The sequence below is a fragment of the Hypanus sabinus genome, chromosome 27 (genome assembly GCF_030144855.1).
Source record: "Hypanus sabinus isolate sHypSab1 chromosome 27, sHypSab1.hap1, whole genome shotgun sequence".
NCBI lineage: Eukaryota > Metazoa > Chordata > Chondrichthyes > Myliobatiformes > Dasyatidae > Hypanus > Hypanus sabinus.
The window spans coordinates 34,915,478-34,931,288 of NC_082732.1; the positions used below are offsets into that span (position 1 = coordinate 34,915,478).

General features: G+C 38.7%; 1 protein-coding gene across 7 annotated transcripts in view; it reads left to right on the forward strand.

Annotated features, from left to right (window-relative positions):
• ttc34 (tetratricopeptide repeat domain 34) overlaps nt 1-15,811 on the forward strand; it is a 74,140-nt gene that overhangs the window by 21,459 nt on the left and 36,870 nt on the right. For all 7 annotated transcript variants that reach the window (XR_009508234.1, XR_009508235.1, XM_059952213.1 and 4 more), the window contains exons 3-4: nt 239-464; nt 10,707-10,899. Coding sequence is in view for 5 of the 7 variants with exons in the window: in XM_059952213.1 (XP_059808196.1) it covers nt 239-464; nt 10,707-10,899 (419 nt within the window). In the remaining 2 variants the exon portion in view is untranslated. The remainder of the gene's footprint in view (nt 1-238; nt 465-10,706; nt 10,900-15,811) is intronic.

A 15,811-nucleotide genomic window follows, 5' to 3' on the forward strand; every position in this document is an offset into this window, starting at 1 on the left:
GAATATGTGCTGCTAATTAGTTACCACCCATTAAAAGGAAGAAAGTTACAGGGTTGTTTCTGTGAAGATTTTGTTTGTTCTTATGGCCAGTTAGGGTTCACACTTGCGTATTCAATCCAAATATTGGTTTTTAAAGGTAAAGGCATAGCGATACAGGGAAAAAAAGCACTAGTATGGCATTTGAGCTTTAAAAGAGAAAAACTAAACTAAATGCAAACAAATTTTCCTCTTTCTCTAGAGACGTACTGGCTGTTCATTACTTGGCCTTGCTGCTGTTAGAACTGGACCCAACAGATGAGGTTTCCCAGATTTTATACGCAGATGCTCTTTATCAACTAGGCCGAACAGAAGAGGCTCATAAAACGTTGCTGGTATCACTTGGCAAGAATTCTTGGTGTACTTCAGTCTTGGCTCGGCTAACTCTCTTTCAGTTGAAAAAAGGCTTTGTGTATGAATCTAACCAGGTACAATACTTGATGCTTAGGTCTCTACACATTAGAACAATCAAAGTTGCTATTTTTGCAATCAAAATTGCTCTTGCACCTTTCTCTTTATGCCTATGTTGATAGATACAGAAATGTACCTTGATCTCTGAATGTTCACTGCCTTGTTCACAAGATGCTCTGCAGTCAGTCAAACCAGAGGTCACGACGTGCCTTCTTGGAAGCTCTTCTTCACAGCTATAAAAACTCATGCAATTCAGATCATCAACATAATGTTTTTAATGGGAGAAGAATGAATGGAATTGTGGAATAGTATTTTGAACTTGGTTTAAAATCATTTGAAAATGTGAGTGATTAAATGTTTTATAGTTAGACAGGAGCTGGAGAGAGAGCCTGAGCAGTAAAGTGGTAACTCTTAGTGAAGAATAAGATCAGTGTACCAGTGAGAAATGATATTAACTTGGGAGATCATAATGTAGAATCAGTTGGGTGCAGATGAAAAATAGCCGGTGAAGAATCATTTTTGGATTGTTTTTCAGTCAAACAATAACTAAATTAAGAAATCTGTACATCTAAAAATAATTGGGATTTGTATGTATGATCATGGGCAACTAACCTTTATTTGAAGTTTGTTGAGTATTTATTTTCTTAAATATTAAAATAACCTTAAAAGCAAGCTTTCCCAAACTTTCTGATGGGATGATTAAGAATCTTTTAGAGTAGAGAGATCATAATATGGTAGATTTTCACATTCAGTTTAAGAACCTTTGCTTGAAAGCTGGTGCTCGTACTTAAAGGGAGATTTGGCTGAAGTGGAGTGAGCAAATGAATTAGAAGGTAAAATTACAATATGAGGTTTTGGATTCCCTTAAGAAATTAAAATTGACAAGGATAAAGCATCCATGGAAAGAGGTTAAATCATGTAAAAATAAAACCAAGCAAATAACATTCCAAACTGAAGTTCACAAAAGTGAGTTCACAGCCACAAAGACAGTAGCAGCAGATCTAGGAACCTGATATTTGCAGGCTGTAGCCTCAGTTCAGTGCAAAGATGAGTAAACCTTATGAAGCAGTGAGCTGAACACCAGCCCATCCCTTTCCTCCAGCCCCAGCACTCTAACCTTTTCAAAGTGGCCCAGTGCTTAAATCGGCTAAACAGCTCTTGTTCCTTGCTCTCAGACCAGGGCCCTGCCACTTCAATTCTGCCTTATCTTAACTTGAATTTGCCACTTTGAATTGCCTCAAGTCCACTCTAACAATGGCCAAATATTGGCTCATTCCCCACTCTTGGGCCTGGGCTCCACTGCCTCCATTTATGGTACGCCACAACCATCCTGCACCTTCAAGACTTCAATTCTCGCTGCAAAAATGCCAGGTCCTAGAGGCAATTCAAAAGCTCACCTTCTAAAGGGAAGTTATAGGCTATTGATTGCAACGATCATTTTTGAGAATAAGTATTAAGTGATTAATAAAGTAAATTGTAGTTTTGTTTGCTGCCAGCAAGTCGCTGCTGTGCTTCACCAGCACCATCTTAAACTGGACTTGATGGTTTATACCTTGATTCTGAAAAGGGGCTTCGTAGATAATAAATGCATTGTTTGTTTTTTTTTCCCCATTCTATTGGGGTTTCTCTGATTAGAAAACTGGAAAAGTTGTAAGTGTGACATTGTTATTCAAAAAAAGAGAGAAAGCAGGAGTATATAGACAAGCTAGCTGGAATCTGTTGGAGCAAATGCTGGAATTCATTATTAAGGAATTAGTAGCAGAACATTTAGAAAATTGTGTATGACAAGTTTATTAGAAGCTTTTGAGGATGTACCAGACAGGGTGGATAAATGGGAATGCCAAAAAGCAATTACATCTAAAAATACCTGAAGCCAAAGATAAGGGTTGGGGGGAGGGGGGAGGAGTGACTTGTGTAGAGAGAAGAAAAATGAAAACAGTTATCTAAAATAGTAAAATTTATCATACAGCTCCTAGTGCTGCAGTGTATTAAGAAAATGAGATCTGCTGATTTTTGGGTGTAAAATCAGAGGTCAGAGAAGGAATGGACAGGAAAATAAAGTGACAAGATACTATAAACTCATAGCTTTTCTTGCAGACTGGAGGTATTTTGCAAGCCATCACCCACTCTGCTTGGTTTCAAAACTGAATGCAATATATTAAATTAGAAGTGCAAGTAATTGCCTTTTCCACCTTGAAGAAATTTCAAGTCACTGGATAGTGGGAAAGGTAAAACAGCGGGGAATTTACCTCCCATTGTTTTGTGAGGTTGGCAGAGATGGAAGAGCAGATCAGAGAGTTAAGGAGGGAATTGTCATTTGGAATGCTGAAAGGGAGTTGGGGGGAGAGTTTGTGGAATCCTTTGGATAGTGGCAGTAGTTATAGAGAATGATTTATTGAGTGTAAAGGGTGAGCTGAGGATGAGAGCGTATGAGGGGTGATTGATAAGTTTGTGGCCTAAGGTAGGCGTCAATTTTAGAAATCCTAGCACATTTATTTTTTACTACATTTACACACTTAGTCCAGCGGTCATGGAGCATACAGATCCCTTCTTTGTAAAAGGCAGTGTCTTGGACTTCCAGAAGTAGTCTGCAGCAGGGGCGATTGATAAGTTCGTGGCCTAAGGTAGGCGGAGATGAGCTATAAATTTCAAACTTTCTGCATAATCACTCAGAGTTGAACTGCACGTGCATGTAATGAGAACTGTATAACATCTCCTTCTACCTTAGGCCATGAACTTATCAATCACCCCTGCTGCAGACCACTTCTGGAGGTCCAAGATGCCGACTTCTACAAAGAAGGGATCCATATGCTACACAACCGCTGGACTAACTGTGTAACTGTAGGATGGGACTATGTTGAAATGTAAATGTGCTAGGTTTTCTAAAATTGACTCCTTCCACCTTAGGCTACGAACTTATCAATCACCCCTCGTAAGAGTGCAAAATAGAAAAGCAATTCAGAGCACTGGCATGATGGCACAGTAGGAAACTATGGTTAGGTTAGTCTGACATCTGATGTTGGGAAAATGCTGGAATTCATTATTAAGGAAGAAGCTGTTTCACAGCTCCAGTGACCTTGTTTTGATCCCAATGACGTTTGCTTACAGTACAAATATTTATCAAACAGCATGCAAATAGGCCCATCTGCCAATTTACTCTGACCAGCAAGCACCCATATTATTCAGCTCACATTCTTATATTTTCCCCCAAGATTCCACTGCTCATCTGTACACTGACCTGTCAGTTGGCGTGTCTTTGGGATGTGGCAGGAGACCAGATGGCTTAGAAGAAACCTATGAAGCCGTAGGGAGAACGTTCAAAGTTTGCACAGACGGCCTTTAAGGCTATGATTGAACCCTACTAGCTGCAGCTGCAAGAGTGATAGCTCTGTTATCTATGTGATCATGTGAGTTTTTTTCCAATTGCTCTGGTTTTCTCTCTCAGATCAAAGATCTGTTTAGTAGCTTAGTGAGTTACACTCTAAATTATCTGTAGTATAAGTGGGCTGTTGGAGAATCGAGAGAGAATTGATAGGCATGTGAGAAAATAGGATTCAGGAAATAAATGGTGGGGGGGAAGCAAGGAGATTGATGCAATTTGTCTGAGAGCTGCCATAGATTCTGGGCCAAGTAGCTTGTATGTCTGAAATATGGAAAGATATAAACAATGGTAATAGTAGACAATGTAAGGCATTGATGTAGAAATACCCAGAAAAATTGGCAGGATGGTATGAAGACTTCATAGAAGGCAGTGTAAAAGGAGGTACTTTGAAGATGGCTGTGGAATTTGGGCCTTTACTTAACGTCAGTTGAAAATAGGGAAGAGTCAGAAATGTTACTGAAAGTGAGAGAAGGGTGGAAATTGACTGCAAAGATAATGAAACTTTTGAGTTCCGTACAAGTGCAGAAAGCAGTATGTATTCAACTATCAATGTCATGGAGAAAGGGTAGAGGGAAGGGATCTGATTGGACTAAAACAAAAACTCTTCCATATGTCAAATCTGTGAAGAGAATAAAATTTGCATTTGGATCAAGATGGGTTAAGTTTGAGGATAAAAAATTGACACATGGAGTATTATAGAAGGAAATTGGGCTTTTGGAGAGAGATTACAGAATATTGCTGCGCATAAGTTTGGGGATTTTCACATATGCAGCAAATACAATTAGGAAGGCAAATGGAACATTGTAATGAAAGTCAAAAAGTATGGTGTATACCTGAGTATGTCTTGCTGCAATTATTGGTGAGAATGAACCTGTAATGGGATAGTCTTGGTCAATTAAGGTAAGATATAAATTGTACCTCAGATCACTTCTTTACACCAATCCACTTAAGTAGTATAGGGGAAAGCAATAACAGAATGCAGAGTAAAGTGTTAAGTTTACAGAGAAATTGCATGGCAGGCAGGCAATAAACCAACAGTTCAAAGAAGGGTCATTTAGTTGATCCCTGGAATGGAGGGGAATGAAATGACAACTCTCAGTAGATTGGACATTTATTTGGGGAACTTAGAAGAATTTAGCCATCATCTTGAAATATTTAAGATTATCGGTTATCTTGACATGGTTGAGATTGAAGGAATGTTTCTGCTTTAGTGAGGAGAGATGACTATAACTAGGGGATCATAATTTTAAAATAAGGAATTATCTGCTTAAAATGGAGCTAATGAAGACTTTTAAGATTATATTTTGAGTTTCTAATCTAGAAAGCTGTCATTGAATCAATGGAGAAATTGGGGGCAAAGTTGAAGATTATGGAGCTAACACCAAGATTTTTTTTAATGATGAGAAAGGCTCAAGGGAGCATATGGTTGACCATATTAGGAGCTGATGGAGTCATGTAGATGGGATGTGTGTGTGTGTGTGTGTGTGTGTGTGTGTGTATATTCTAACCAAGATTTGGTTGGGTTTGTGCTGTTGCTAGACTTGCTTAATTTCTCAATCATGAGAGCAAGATATGCTTATTAGTGATTTGATACTTGTTCTGTTTATGTGCCACATGGAAAGTCAGTTTCCCACAAATACATCTTTGCTAATTCTTTGGCCATGAGGTGGCAGCAAATCTCTAGTTATATCTTCAGGCAGTAGGAAATACTGTTTTAGACTGTTGAGACACTGGTTATTTATTTATTTATTGAGATATTTCACAGAATAGGCACTTCAAGTTGCACCCCCCACAGCAACCCCCCCCCCCCAATTTAAATCACATCTGGCATCTATGTTGATATTGGTTTAAAAATGTCACATGTACGGACATTAACTATAGTTGTCATGTGTCAATTTGGAGCCAGCGAACAATGATTCCTCAGGCGACATCTTCCAGATAGTCAATTATTTCACCTTTTCTATACCTTTTATTTACTCTCTTTATCTTAATTGTGTTTTGGAAACTGTTGGAGCCTGTGTCTTACAGTTTGGCATTCAATTCAGAGAACTACTTCTTTGCTGTTCCCAAGAAAATTCCAGGAGAGGAACATGAGCTGTCCTGAACAAGAGCCCAGAGATGGGTGTGGGGCCATGATCAACTCAATTTCTCATCATTTGAAGCATTGAGGAAGATTGAGGCAAATGCCGAGGCAACTGGGTCAGCAGACATCCTTAACGAGTCGGGCCAGGGGTCAAGAGGCCAAGTTGGGCCACAGATCATGCGGGAGGAGGGTCTCAACTGCTTGCACGATTTTTTTTCAATATTTCATGGTTATCTAGAGAAGATTAATCTCAGAGTTGTATTTTGCGTACATACAACCTTATCAGTAAAAAAAAACTTGTCTTGCATATTGTTCCTACAGATCAAATCATTACACAGTGTACTGAGGTAAAACAAGATAATACAATACTAGAATAAACAATGCAGAATAAGATGTGAGAGCTACAAAGAAAATGCAGTGTGAGTATACAATAAAGTGCCAGATCATACAGAGGTAGTTTGTAGATCAAAAGTCCACCTTAATGCCAAGAGGTCTATTCAAGAGTTTGATAATAGTTGGATATAAGCTGTCCTTGACCCCCTAACTCCCTGTGCTGTTCCCAGAACCATCCCCATGAACCCAAAAATTAACTGAGCGACAATCTCAATAGATGTAGCTTGGCACCATCTTCTCCAGAAGCATTTTCCATTTCAAGCTGGTACGCATCCAGATAGTAATTGATCCTAATGTTCTCTTTTCCATTGGGCATATTTTGTTGAACCTAGATGGCTTTAGTTTCCCCAAGTCTTGGGGTGTGTAGTGGCAAGTCGTTTAATGGAATGGACAGTTAGAACAAGGCTTGTCAGTGAAACTCCTCATAGATGGTTAAGAGTCGGCAGCCTCCACTCCTATATCTCCATTTTATTGCTGTTACAGCAGCCAAGATTTTTTCCCAAATTTCTTGCCTGTATGATAAGGGAACTTTTGAACTGGAGCCAGTGAAGGTAAAGGAATGGTGTTCTATTTCCAAGCGTCTGCTATGCTTAATCTTGGTAAATGTTGCAATTTTGGTAACCATATAACATATAACAATCACAGCACGGCAACAGGCCATCTCGGCCCTCCTAGTCTGTGCCGAACTCTTAATCTCACCTAGTCCCACCTACCCACACTCAGCCCATAACCCTCCACTTCTTTCCTGTCCATATACCTATCCAATTTTACCTTAAATGTCACAACTGAACTGGCCTCTACTACTTCTACAGGAAGCTCATTCCACACAGCTATCACTCTCTGAGTAAAAAAATACCCCCTCGTGTTTCCCTTAAACTTCTGCCCCTTAACTCTCAAATCATGTCCTCTGGTTTGAATCTCCCCTACTCTCAATGGAAACAGCCTATTCACGTCAACTGTATCTATCCCTCTCAAAATTTTAAATACCTAGATCAAATCCCCCCTCAACCTTCTACGCTCCAATGAATAGAGACCTAACTTGTTCAACCTTTCTCTGTAACTTAAGTGCTGAAACCCAGGTAACATCCTAGTAAATCGTCTCTGCACCTTCTCTAATTTATTTATATCTTTCCTATAATTCGGTGACCAGAACTGTACACAATTAAGTGCTAATGAAGGAGCCTTGGTGAATAACTAGTGCATTTTGTTAAATTGCAGCCTTTGTCTGGTTCACTGTAAGTGGGATGTTTTGTTCTGTAAGATATCACGTTTCTTGAATACAGGAGCAGTTTTCTTGTGTTGGAAATTATTGTTCTGAGGTTATACACATATCAGGCTGAATTGAATTGTGTTTGTGCTAGCACATGGAATTTGAGCACCTATCCCAGATGTTTACAAGGATGATTCTGGGCTGGGAGTGATGTCCCTACAAATTTAATGATTAAGTTGATCAATGGATGATCACTTTTTTAAAACTTATTGTGATTTAATAAAGCATCTGTGATACAGCTCAGTAATTTTCTATGAAATTTTTAAGAGTCATTTTACCATGGACCTGGAATTCTACAATGGTCAAACAGGATAAGGATCTAATATTTCCTTTCCAGATGGAGATTGGTGAACTAGATATTCTTATGGTAATCCTGATAGTTTTATGATATTTAAAATTCCAATTTAATTAATTGAACATAAATTCCCTGAGGAAGGATTCAGCACCAGCTAAATTTGATCTATTTCTGGGTTCTTCCAGAATGTTGCATGATGCACTGGCAACCTGTTCTTCAATCCTCTATATACCAAATCATTATTTCTGTACCAAACTGGAAATTGAATTTGCTTCATCAAATTGCTCTGCCTACTGAGGTAGGCAAACTACTCTCCTATCTGTATCGATGATATTGATGTGAAGATGATTGATGGCTTCAAGTTCCTAGGTGTAAGATATAACTAACAATTTGTCCTGATTCAACTATGGCCCAGAAAGTACACCAACACCTCTATTTCCTCAGAAGGTTAAGGAAATTCAGCATTACTTTCACCAATTGGGTCAGAAGGATCATAGAAAGCATCTTAAATAGATGCATCACTGCTTGGTAAGGCATCTGCTCTGCCCAAGACTGCAAGAAATTGCAGAGCTGTGAACAAAGCTCGATCCATCATACAAAAACAGCTCTCCATTGACACCATTTACACTTCCTCCTGACTTGGGAAGACAGCCAACATTTTCAGGGGTCCCTCCTGTCCCGGTCATGTGGTCTTTTCCCCCTCCCATCAGGCAGAGTATACAAAAGTTTCAACGCATACCACCAGGCCCAAGGACAACTTCTGTTCCACTAGACCCTTGATTGGACCTTTCCTATGCTAAAAGGTTAAATTTTGATCTCTCAATCTACCTTGTTATGACCTTTGCATTTTTATTTGTCTACCTACATTGCAATTTTTCTGTATGTGCAACACCACATGCTTAATTTTGTTTTTCCTTTTTGTACCACCTTTATATACTTGTCATGGAATAATCTGGATGACTTTTAAACAGAAATGTTTCACTCTATCTTGACTCATGTGACAATAATAAAATAACTGCCAATTTTGTTAGGGCATCCTGTCTTAAAAGCAGTTCTTTGAGCCTACTGTGTCAATTGCTGTGTCCAATTTGAACTATTGTCAACTGGCAGTTAGCTTTATTTGAACTTCTAATTGCAAAGGCAAATTTCTTTGACAGCTTACACTCTGTACTATCAAGACATGAAGTGATCAGTATCAGTGAGGCTCATAACTTCCCTTTGTTCTCTCAATTTGAGATCTAAAGTTACTCCTTACTGAATGCTAGTCTTAGGTTCACGCTGCAATCCCAGGTTCTTGTATCATTCCAGGGATCTGAAAGGAGTTAAATCCTGTTTCCAGTACAGGACTGCCTTGTTTATCCAATTTTGTCCATTGCAGCTGAGCTACTTGTTACACTTATATGTTTGTTTTCCATTTTACCATTTGTGTAGCATCCTAGCAAGGGAGGTAGAGCCATTCAGCCTCAGAAATGCTGAGTTAATTGTTCTTGACGACTTCCCTGCATGGGAAGTCATGACTTCAGAGTAGACTCATTGTTTCGTATTTCCCTACAAACAGATGGTTGCTGTCATAAAGTTTCATTTTGTTAGCCCTTTGAGTTCCAATAGTAAACAATTGGAGAGTAATGATAATGAGAGGATGTTGCTTTCTGGCCTGGTTCCTTTTATCTGATTAAGGTCAATTTCAGTCTGTAGTTGGTTCCATTTTGTAATTTAACTGCCATCCATGGCTTCTCAAAACAGATCTTGATTCCTAATTCTATGATCAATCAATCATTACTGGGAGTTTCAGTCTTTCAAGTATGCTGTAATTGGTCTCCTTATATTTTCTTGACATTTTTACACTTAATGGATCATTAACCACGCTTTCATGTAACAAATGATTGTTCAAACTGAAAACACTGTCCATTCTTTTGCTACAGTCTGCTGATTTTTTTAACCCCACAATTGCATCATTGCAGCAATCATCAAGTGCCTATCTATAATAATCCATTTTTTCAGTCCTCAGCAAGGAGTCTTTTATGCTTGATGCATTCCAGATTCCCTGTAGGTGAAAAGTTCCTTCCTCCAATCCCCCTCAAAGTATGCTATTTACCATTTACCCTTTGGTTACAGACATTTTTTTTTAAAAGTCACCTTTGAACCTATTGACACCCTTTATAATTTTATGCTCTTCAATCAAGTTCTTTCCTCCCCCTTCTCTTAGCTTGTCATGGAAAGCAAAAATTCAGCCTATCCAATATCTTCTCATAGTTGAGATGCCCCATCACTGACAGAAACATGGTGGATCTCCTGTGGAATGATATCTGTGGTCTTGTCATTTCACAACCTGGATCGAAAACTTCAAATCAACACACATTACCTTGAACAGCCCCAGCAATTACTCCTTTGAGGAGGATTTGGATGGGCATTGTTGAAAGCAAAAGATACAAAACAGTCCACTTTTAGAGGAGCTTCTGTTTTCACAGCAGTTGATGTCAGTCATAAACTAGGATTTTTAAAAATTCTATCCTGCTAATTGGGATAGGATATGAACTCTTGAGGCTAAATGTGAAATTGTAAATAGCTTTATGGGTTACTTGCATGTGTATTAAGATCTTCAGCAGATGAATGGTTCAGAAAGGAAAAACAATGTCTTTCTTCCTCTTGTTTTTTGCTAATTCAATAAAATAAAGATTTGATTAGTGGACAAAGTATAATAGGATACAATAAATCTTAGACACTGGGGCTAGCCTGATACTTCAGTGATGTTTTTAAAATGATCCTATAAAGGTGCTGTTTTGGTGAAGTATGAATTGTTCACAATGCTGTCTCAGTGTTTATTTTCTTCTTACAGCTAATAAAGAAAATTATTGAGATTGGGGATACTTCCTGTCTTCTGCCTATAATGGACATCTTTAAAGCAGAAGATCGAGACCTACTGCAGCAGCATTGTTATTCCATTGCCATGTCAATCCTACAAAGTAAAGAAGGAGACACATATGTAAAGGAAGCAGTGGCCTATCTGTCCTTGGCTATCATAATATCAGGTTAGTGGCAGTTGCATGTTTTATTTGAAAAAGAATATATGTTTAGTAATAACCAAATAACAATGTAGGAATGACTAGGTGAGAGCCAGTATGTGGCATTGGGGACAAAAATTCATTAATCCACAATGAATTTTAAAGAAGAGTGGAAACTTAAGGATCCAAAATGCATGTAGTTCAACCAATCCAGTAATTGTTGAGTCCTTATTGAGTAGTTTATTTGGTAGCCTACTTGGAAGGATGGCATTTGTGCTATTTATTTAATCTTGGTCATTGTAAAATGATGCATTTTGAGAACATTAGACCTGAAGTGATCATTCATCTCCTTGATTAACCACTGTTCAGTTGGTTCAAGATTGAATTGTTTAAAGCTAACCAAGAGTTATTGATTTAAGTTTTAATTTTCATTTGTCACAGCCTCTAGCTGGTGAATGGGATTGGAATTCTTGATTTTTTTATTACCGTTGTTACAGAAAGTCACCCTTGATATTGGATGCATATCAGCTACGACAGGATTTGCAAGGCATTACTTCTTTTAAGGTGAAATCTAACTTCGCAAATAATTGTAATTCTTCACTCCCCAAATGAGCTGGACTCCTTTTCTACATGCTTTGAAAGGGAGAAATAAACTATATCTGTGCGAATCCCTCCAGCATTTGACAACCCTGAGATACCATTCTCAGAGATCAAAGTCTTCTATGAGGGTGAACCCTCGCCAGCTGTCAGGACCCAAAGGAGTACGTGGCAGGCACTGACAATCTATTCCCGTCAACCCATGGGAGTATTCAAAGAGATCTTCAATCTCTCACTACTGAAGTCAGTGGTTCCCATATGCTTCAAAAGAGCATCACTCATACTGGTGCCAAAGAGGAGCAGGATAAGCAGTTGAATAATTATCACCCAGTTACATTTACATCTACAGTGAAGAAGTGCTTTGACAGGTTGGTCATGGTTGGAAATAATTCCTGCCTAACCAAGGACCTGGACCTATGTGCAATTTGCCTATTGTTACAACAAGTCTACTGTGGCTGCAATCTCCCTGGCTTTCCACTGACCTTGGACCAGCTGGACCAATGTATATCAAGCTGTTGTTTATTAATTACAACTCGGCGTTCAACACCATCATTCTCTCAATGTTAATGAACAAGCTGTAATACTTGTTTCTGCCTATACAACTGGACCTTTGACTTCCTCATTGGGCAGCCACAGTCTGAGGATCAGAAGTAATATCTTCTCCTTGCTAACAATCAACATAGGTGCACCTCAATGATGTGCGCTTAGCCCACAGCTCTAGTTACTCTGCAGTCATGACTATGTGGCTAGGCATAGCTCAAACATCATCTATAAATTCACTGATGACACAACTGTTGTTGACAAGAATTTCAGATGGTGACAAGGGGGTGTGCAGGACTAAGATGGTTCTGCTGGTTGAGAGGTGTCACAAGAACAACCGTAAAGAAATTGATTGTGGGCTTCAGGAAAGGGAAATCAGAAGAACACACTACAGCGCTCATCAAAGGGTCAGCATTGGATAGGGTAAGCAACTTCAGTTCCTTCAATTCTGAAGACCTACTCTGGGCCAACATATTGATGCAACTATGAAGAAAGCACTCTGTGACTATATTCTGAGTTTATCAAAGACTGGCAGGTTTCTACAGGTGGACCATGGAAAGTATTCTGATTGGTTGTATCATCATCCGGTATGGAAGTGCCAATGCACAGGATCAGAAAAAATTGGTAAATTCAGCCAGCGCCATCTTGGTGACTAGTCTCCCCACCGTCGAAGATGTCTCCAAAAGGCAATGCCTCAAGAAGGCGACATCCTTCATGAAAGACCCTCATCTAATAGGATATACCCACTTCTCATTGCTATCATCAGTGAGGAGGTACGGGAGCCTGAGGACAGCCACTCACCCAATGTTTTCAGTACATCACTATTTTGCTCTTTTTTTGCATCATTTATTGATTTTGTATATATACTGTAATTTATAGTATATTTTTGTATTCTACTGTACTGCTGCCAGAAAACAAATTTCACAACATATAGTATGTCACTGCTAATAAACCTGATTTAGCTTCTGAAAGTGTACTTCCTCAGGGTTAGGAAATATGCTGCAGTTCTCTTTTTTTCCTCCAAGTTTGGAATTTTAAGTTCCTTTGAACACTGGCATTGACCGAATCGAAGTGGTGATGAATCAGCATATAGGAGGGAGAGTGAAAATCTGGCTGACTCGTACCACAGCAACAACCTCTCACTCAATGTCAGTAAGGCCAGGGAGATAATTATGACTTTAGCAGGAGGAAACCAGAGGCCCATGAGTCATGTGTTCGTCAGGAGAATCAGGTGGAGAGGGCCAACAACTTTAAATTCATTGGTCACAAACAAGAGAAAATCTGCAGATGCTGGCAATTCAAGCAAAATGCACAAATTGCCAGCATGTCATGTCTTACAAACCTGATTGAATTCTCTGAGGATGTAACAAAACACTTTGAAGGTAGAACAGTGGATTAGTGTACGTGGATTTCAGTGAGGCAGTTGTTAAGATTCCCAATGAAAGGCTTATTCAGAAAGTAATGAGGCCTGGGATCCAAGGAGACCTATGTGGTAGGGAAATTCTAGGCAGTTTCTAGAGTAGGTTACATGGTCAGCACAACATTGTAGGCCAAAGGGCCTGTAATGTGCTGTAGATTTATATGTCTCTATGTTAACTCAGTTTCTTTTGACTCAGTATATTTTATTCACTGCAAATGAAGAGAATAGTATTCTGTCATTATGCTGTTTGGAAATTGAAATATACCAAATAAGTCTGCAGAAGTGTTCCAGGCAATGTCTTGGCTGAGATAATTTCTTTTATAGGAACTATTTAGTCAGCACCTCTAAACCCTTGATCCCGTAGCACCAAGAGCAGCAAGTGTATGGAAGCTCTGCCACCTGTGTTCCATCCCAAAACATAGACTGATAGGAAATTGTATTGTTATGTACCGTCTCTGGAATTCCATGTCCAACCATGATGTGGGAATGTAATATGCAAAAATGTTGGTAAGGATTTGAAATATTTTGCAAGTGATAAGGAACGGGTAAATGTTGATTTACAGGGGGATCTGTGTTTCCAGGTTAATGGAATACAGGAGGTTAACATGGTACAGCGAGGAGTTATGGAAGAAAATTGTATGTTGGCCTTCATGGAAAAGTTCTGGATTACAAAACAAAGGAAGTCTTGCTGTAGTTGACAGTATATCTGCACTGAAGCATTATGTTCAATTTGGCTCTCTCATAATCTATACTCATTGCCTTAATGATTGTCAATATAGTTTGACTAGATTTATTCCATGGATCAAAGAGCTGTGCAATAAAGAGAACTTAAGTAAGATTGGCTTTTTCTTGTGGCATTTAGAGAATAAAAAATGGTCTCATTGAAACAGAAGGATTGATAGGACAGATATTGAGAATTGATTTCTCTGAAATGGAAAGTATAGAAGTGGAGCACAGTGTTACAGAATGATTGACAAGCCATCCAGGACCATGAAGAGGAGAAATTTCAGTGGTTTAAATTTTCATAATTTTTTTTTCCCAGAGAACTGTTGATGTTTAGACATTGAGTACATTCAAACCCTTAGAAAATTATAAGAGGGGTTATTGAGAGGGGGTGGGATCTTCAAGGGCCCCTGCAGCTGCTCTCTTTCTTTCTCTCTGACTTTTTGTATTAAACACATATTAACATGTTCAAGCTGAAATTTGTAGGTATTAAGTAATATGAACATTTAACAGAGCCTTCTAGTTGTCTTGCATGGTTAGAAGTACAAAATATGTTCTGAGCAAAATGAATACAAATTACATAAGAGCTCTAAAGTGGGTGGTTGAATGCAGCTGGTTGAACTACAATTAGTGGATTACAGACTGTTCCATTGGGCTGAGGATAAGCAGTTCGACATTATCAGCAATAGCAGACTGGATTTTAAACAGCTAAGATGTACATTAATGGGCAGTAGTAGCATCAAACTAAAGTTCAAAGTAAAATTATTATCAAGATGTATGTATGTCACCATATACAACCCTGAGATTCATTTTCTTGTGGGTAATCATAGTAAATACAAGAAACTCAGTAGAATCAAAGACCACACCCAACAGGGCAGGCAACAATGAAAGTGCTTAAAAAAACTGCAAATACAAAAAAGGGGGGAAAAACAAATAATAATAAATAAGTAACCAATAAATACCAAAAAACAGGAGATGGAGAGTCCGTGAAAGTGAGTCCATACATTGTGGGAACTGTTCAGTGATGAGGTAAGTGAATTTGTCCTCTCTGGTTCAAGAGCCTGATGATTGAGGGGTAATACCTGTTTTGAACCTGGTAGTGGTGATCCTGAGGCTCCTGTACCTTTTGGATGGCATCAGCGAGAAGAGAGCATGACTTGGAATGTGAGGGTCCTTGATGATGGATGCTGATTTCCCATGATAGTACGCTGTGTAGATGTGCTCAGTGGTGGGGATGGCTTTACCTATGATGGACTGAGCTATATCCACTAATTTTTGTAGACTTTTCCATACCAGGCCGTGTTGCAATCAGTCAATATATTCTCCACCACACATCTCTAGAAGTTTGCCAAGGTTTTAGATCATGTACCAAATCTTCACAAACTTATATGGAAGTAGAGATACTGACATCTTTTTTTTTCCAAGACTCTCTGAAATGATGATCAGAATCAGGTTTATTATCACCAGCATATGTTGTGAAATTTGTTAACTTAGTAGCAGCAGTTCAGTACAATACATAATATAGAAGAAAAAATGTGGAAGTAAATCAGCTACAGTACATATATATTGAATAGATTAAAAACTGCAAAAACAGAAATGATATATATTAAAGTGAGGTAGTGTTCATGGGTTCAATGTCAATTTAGGGATCAGATGGCA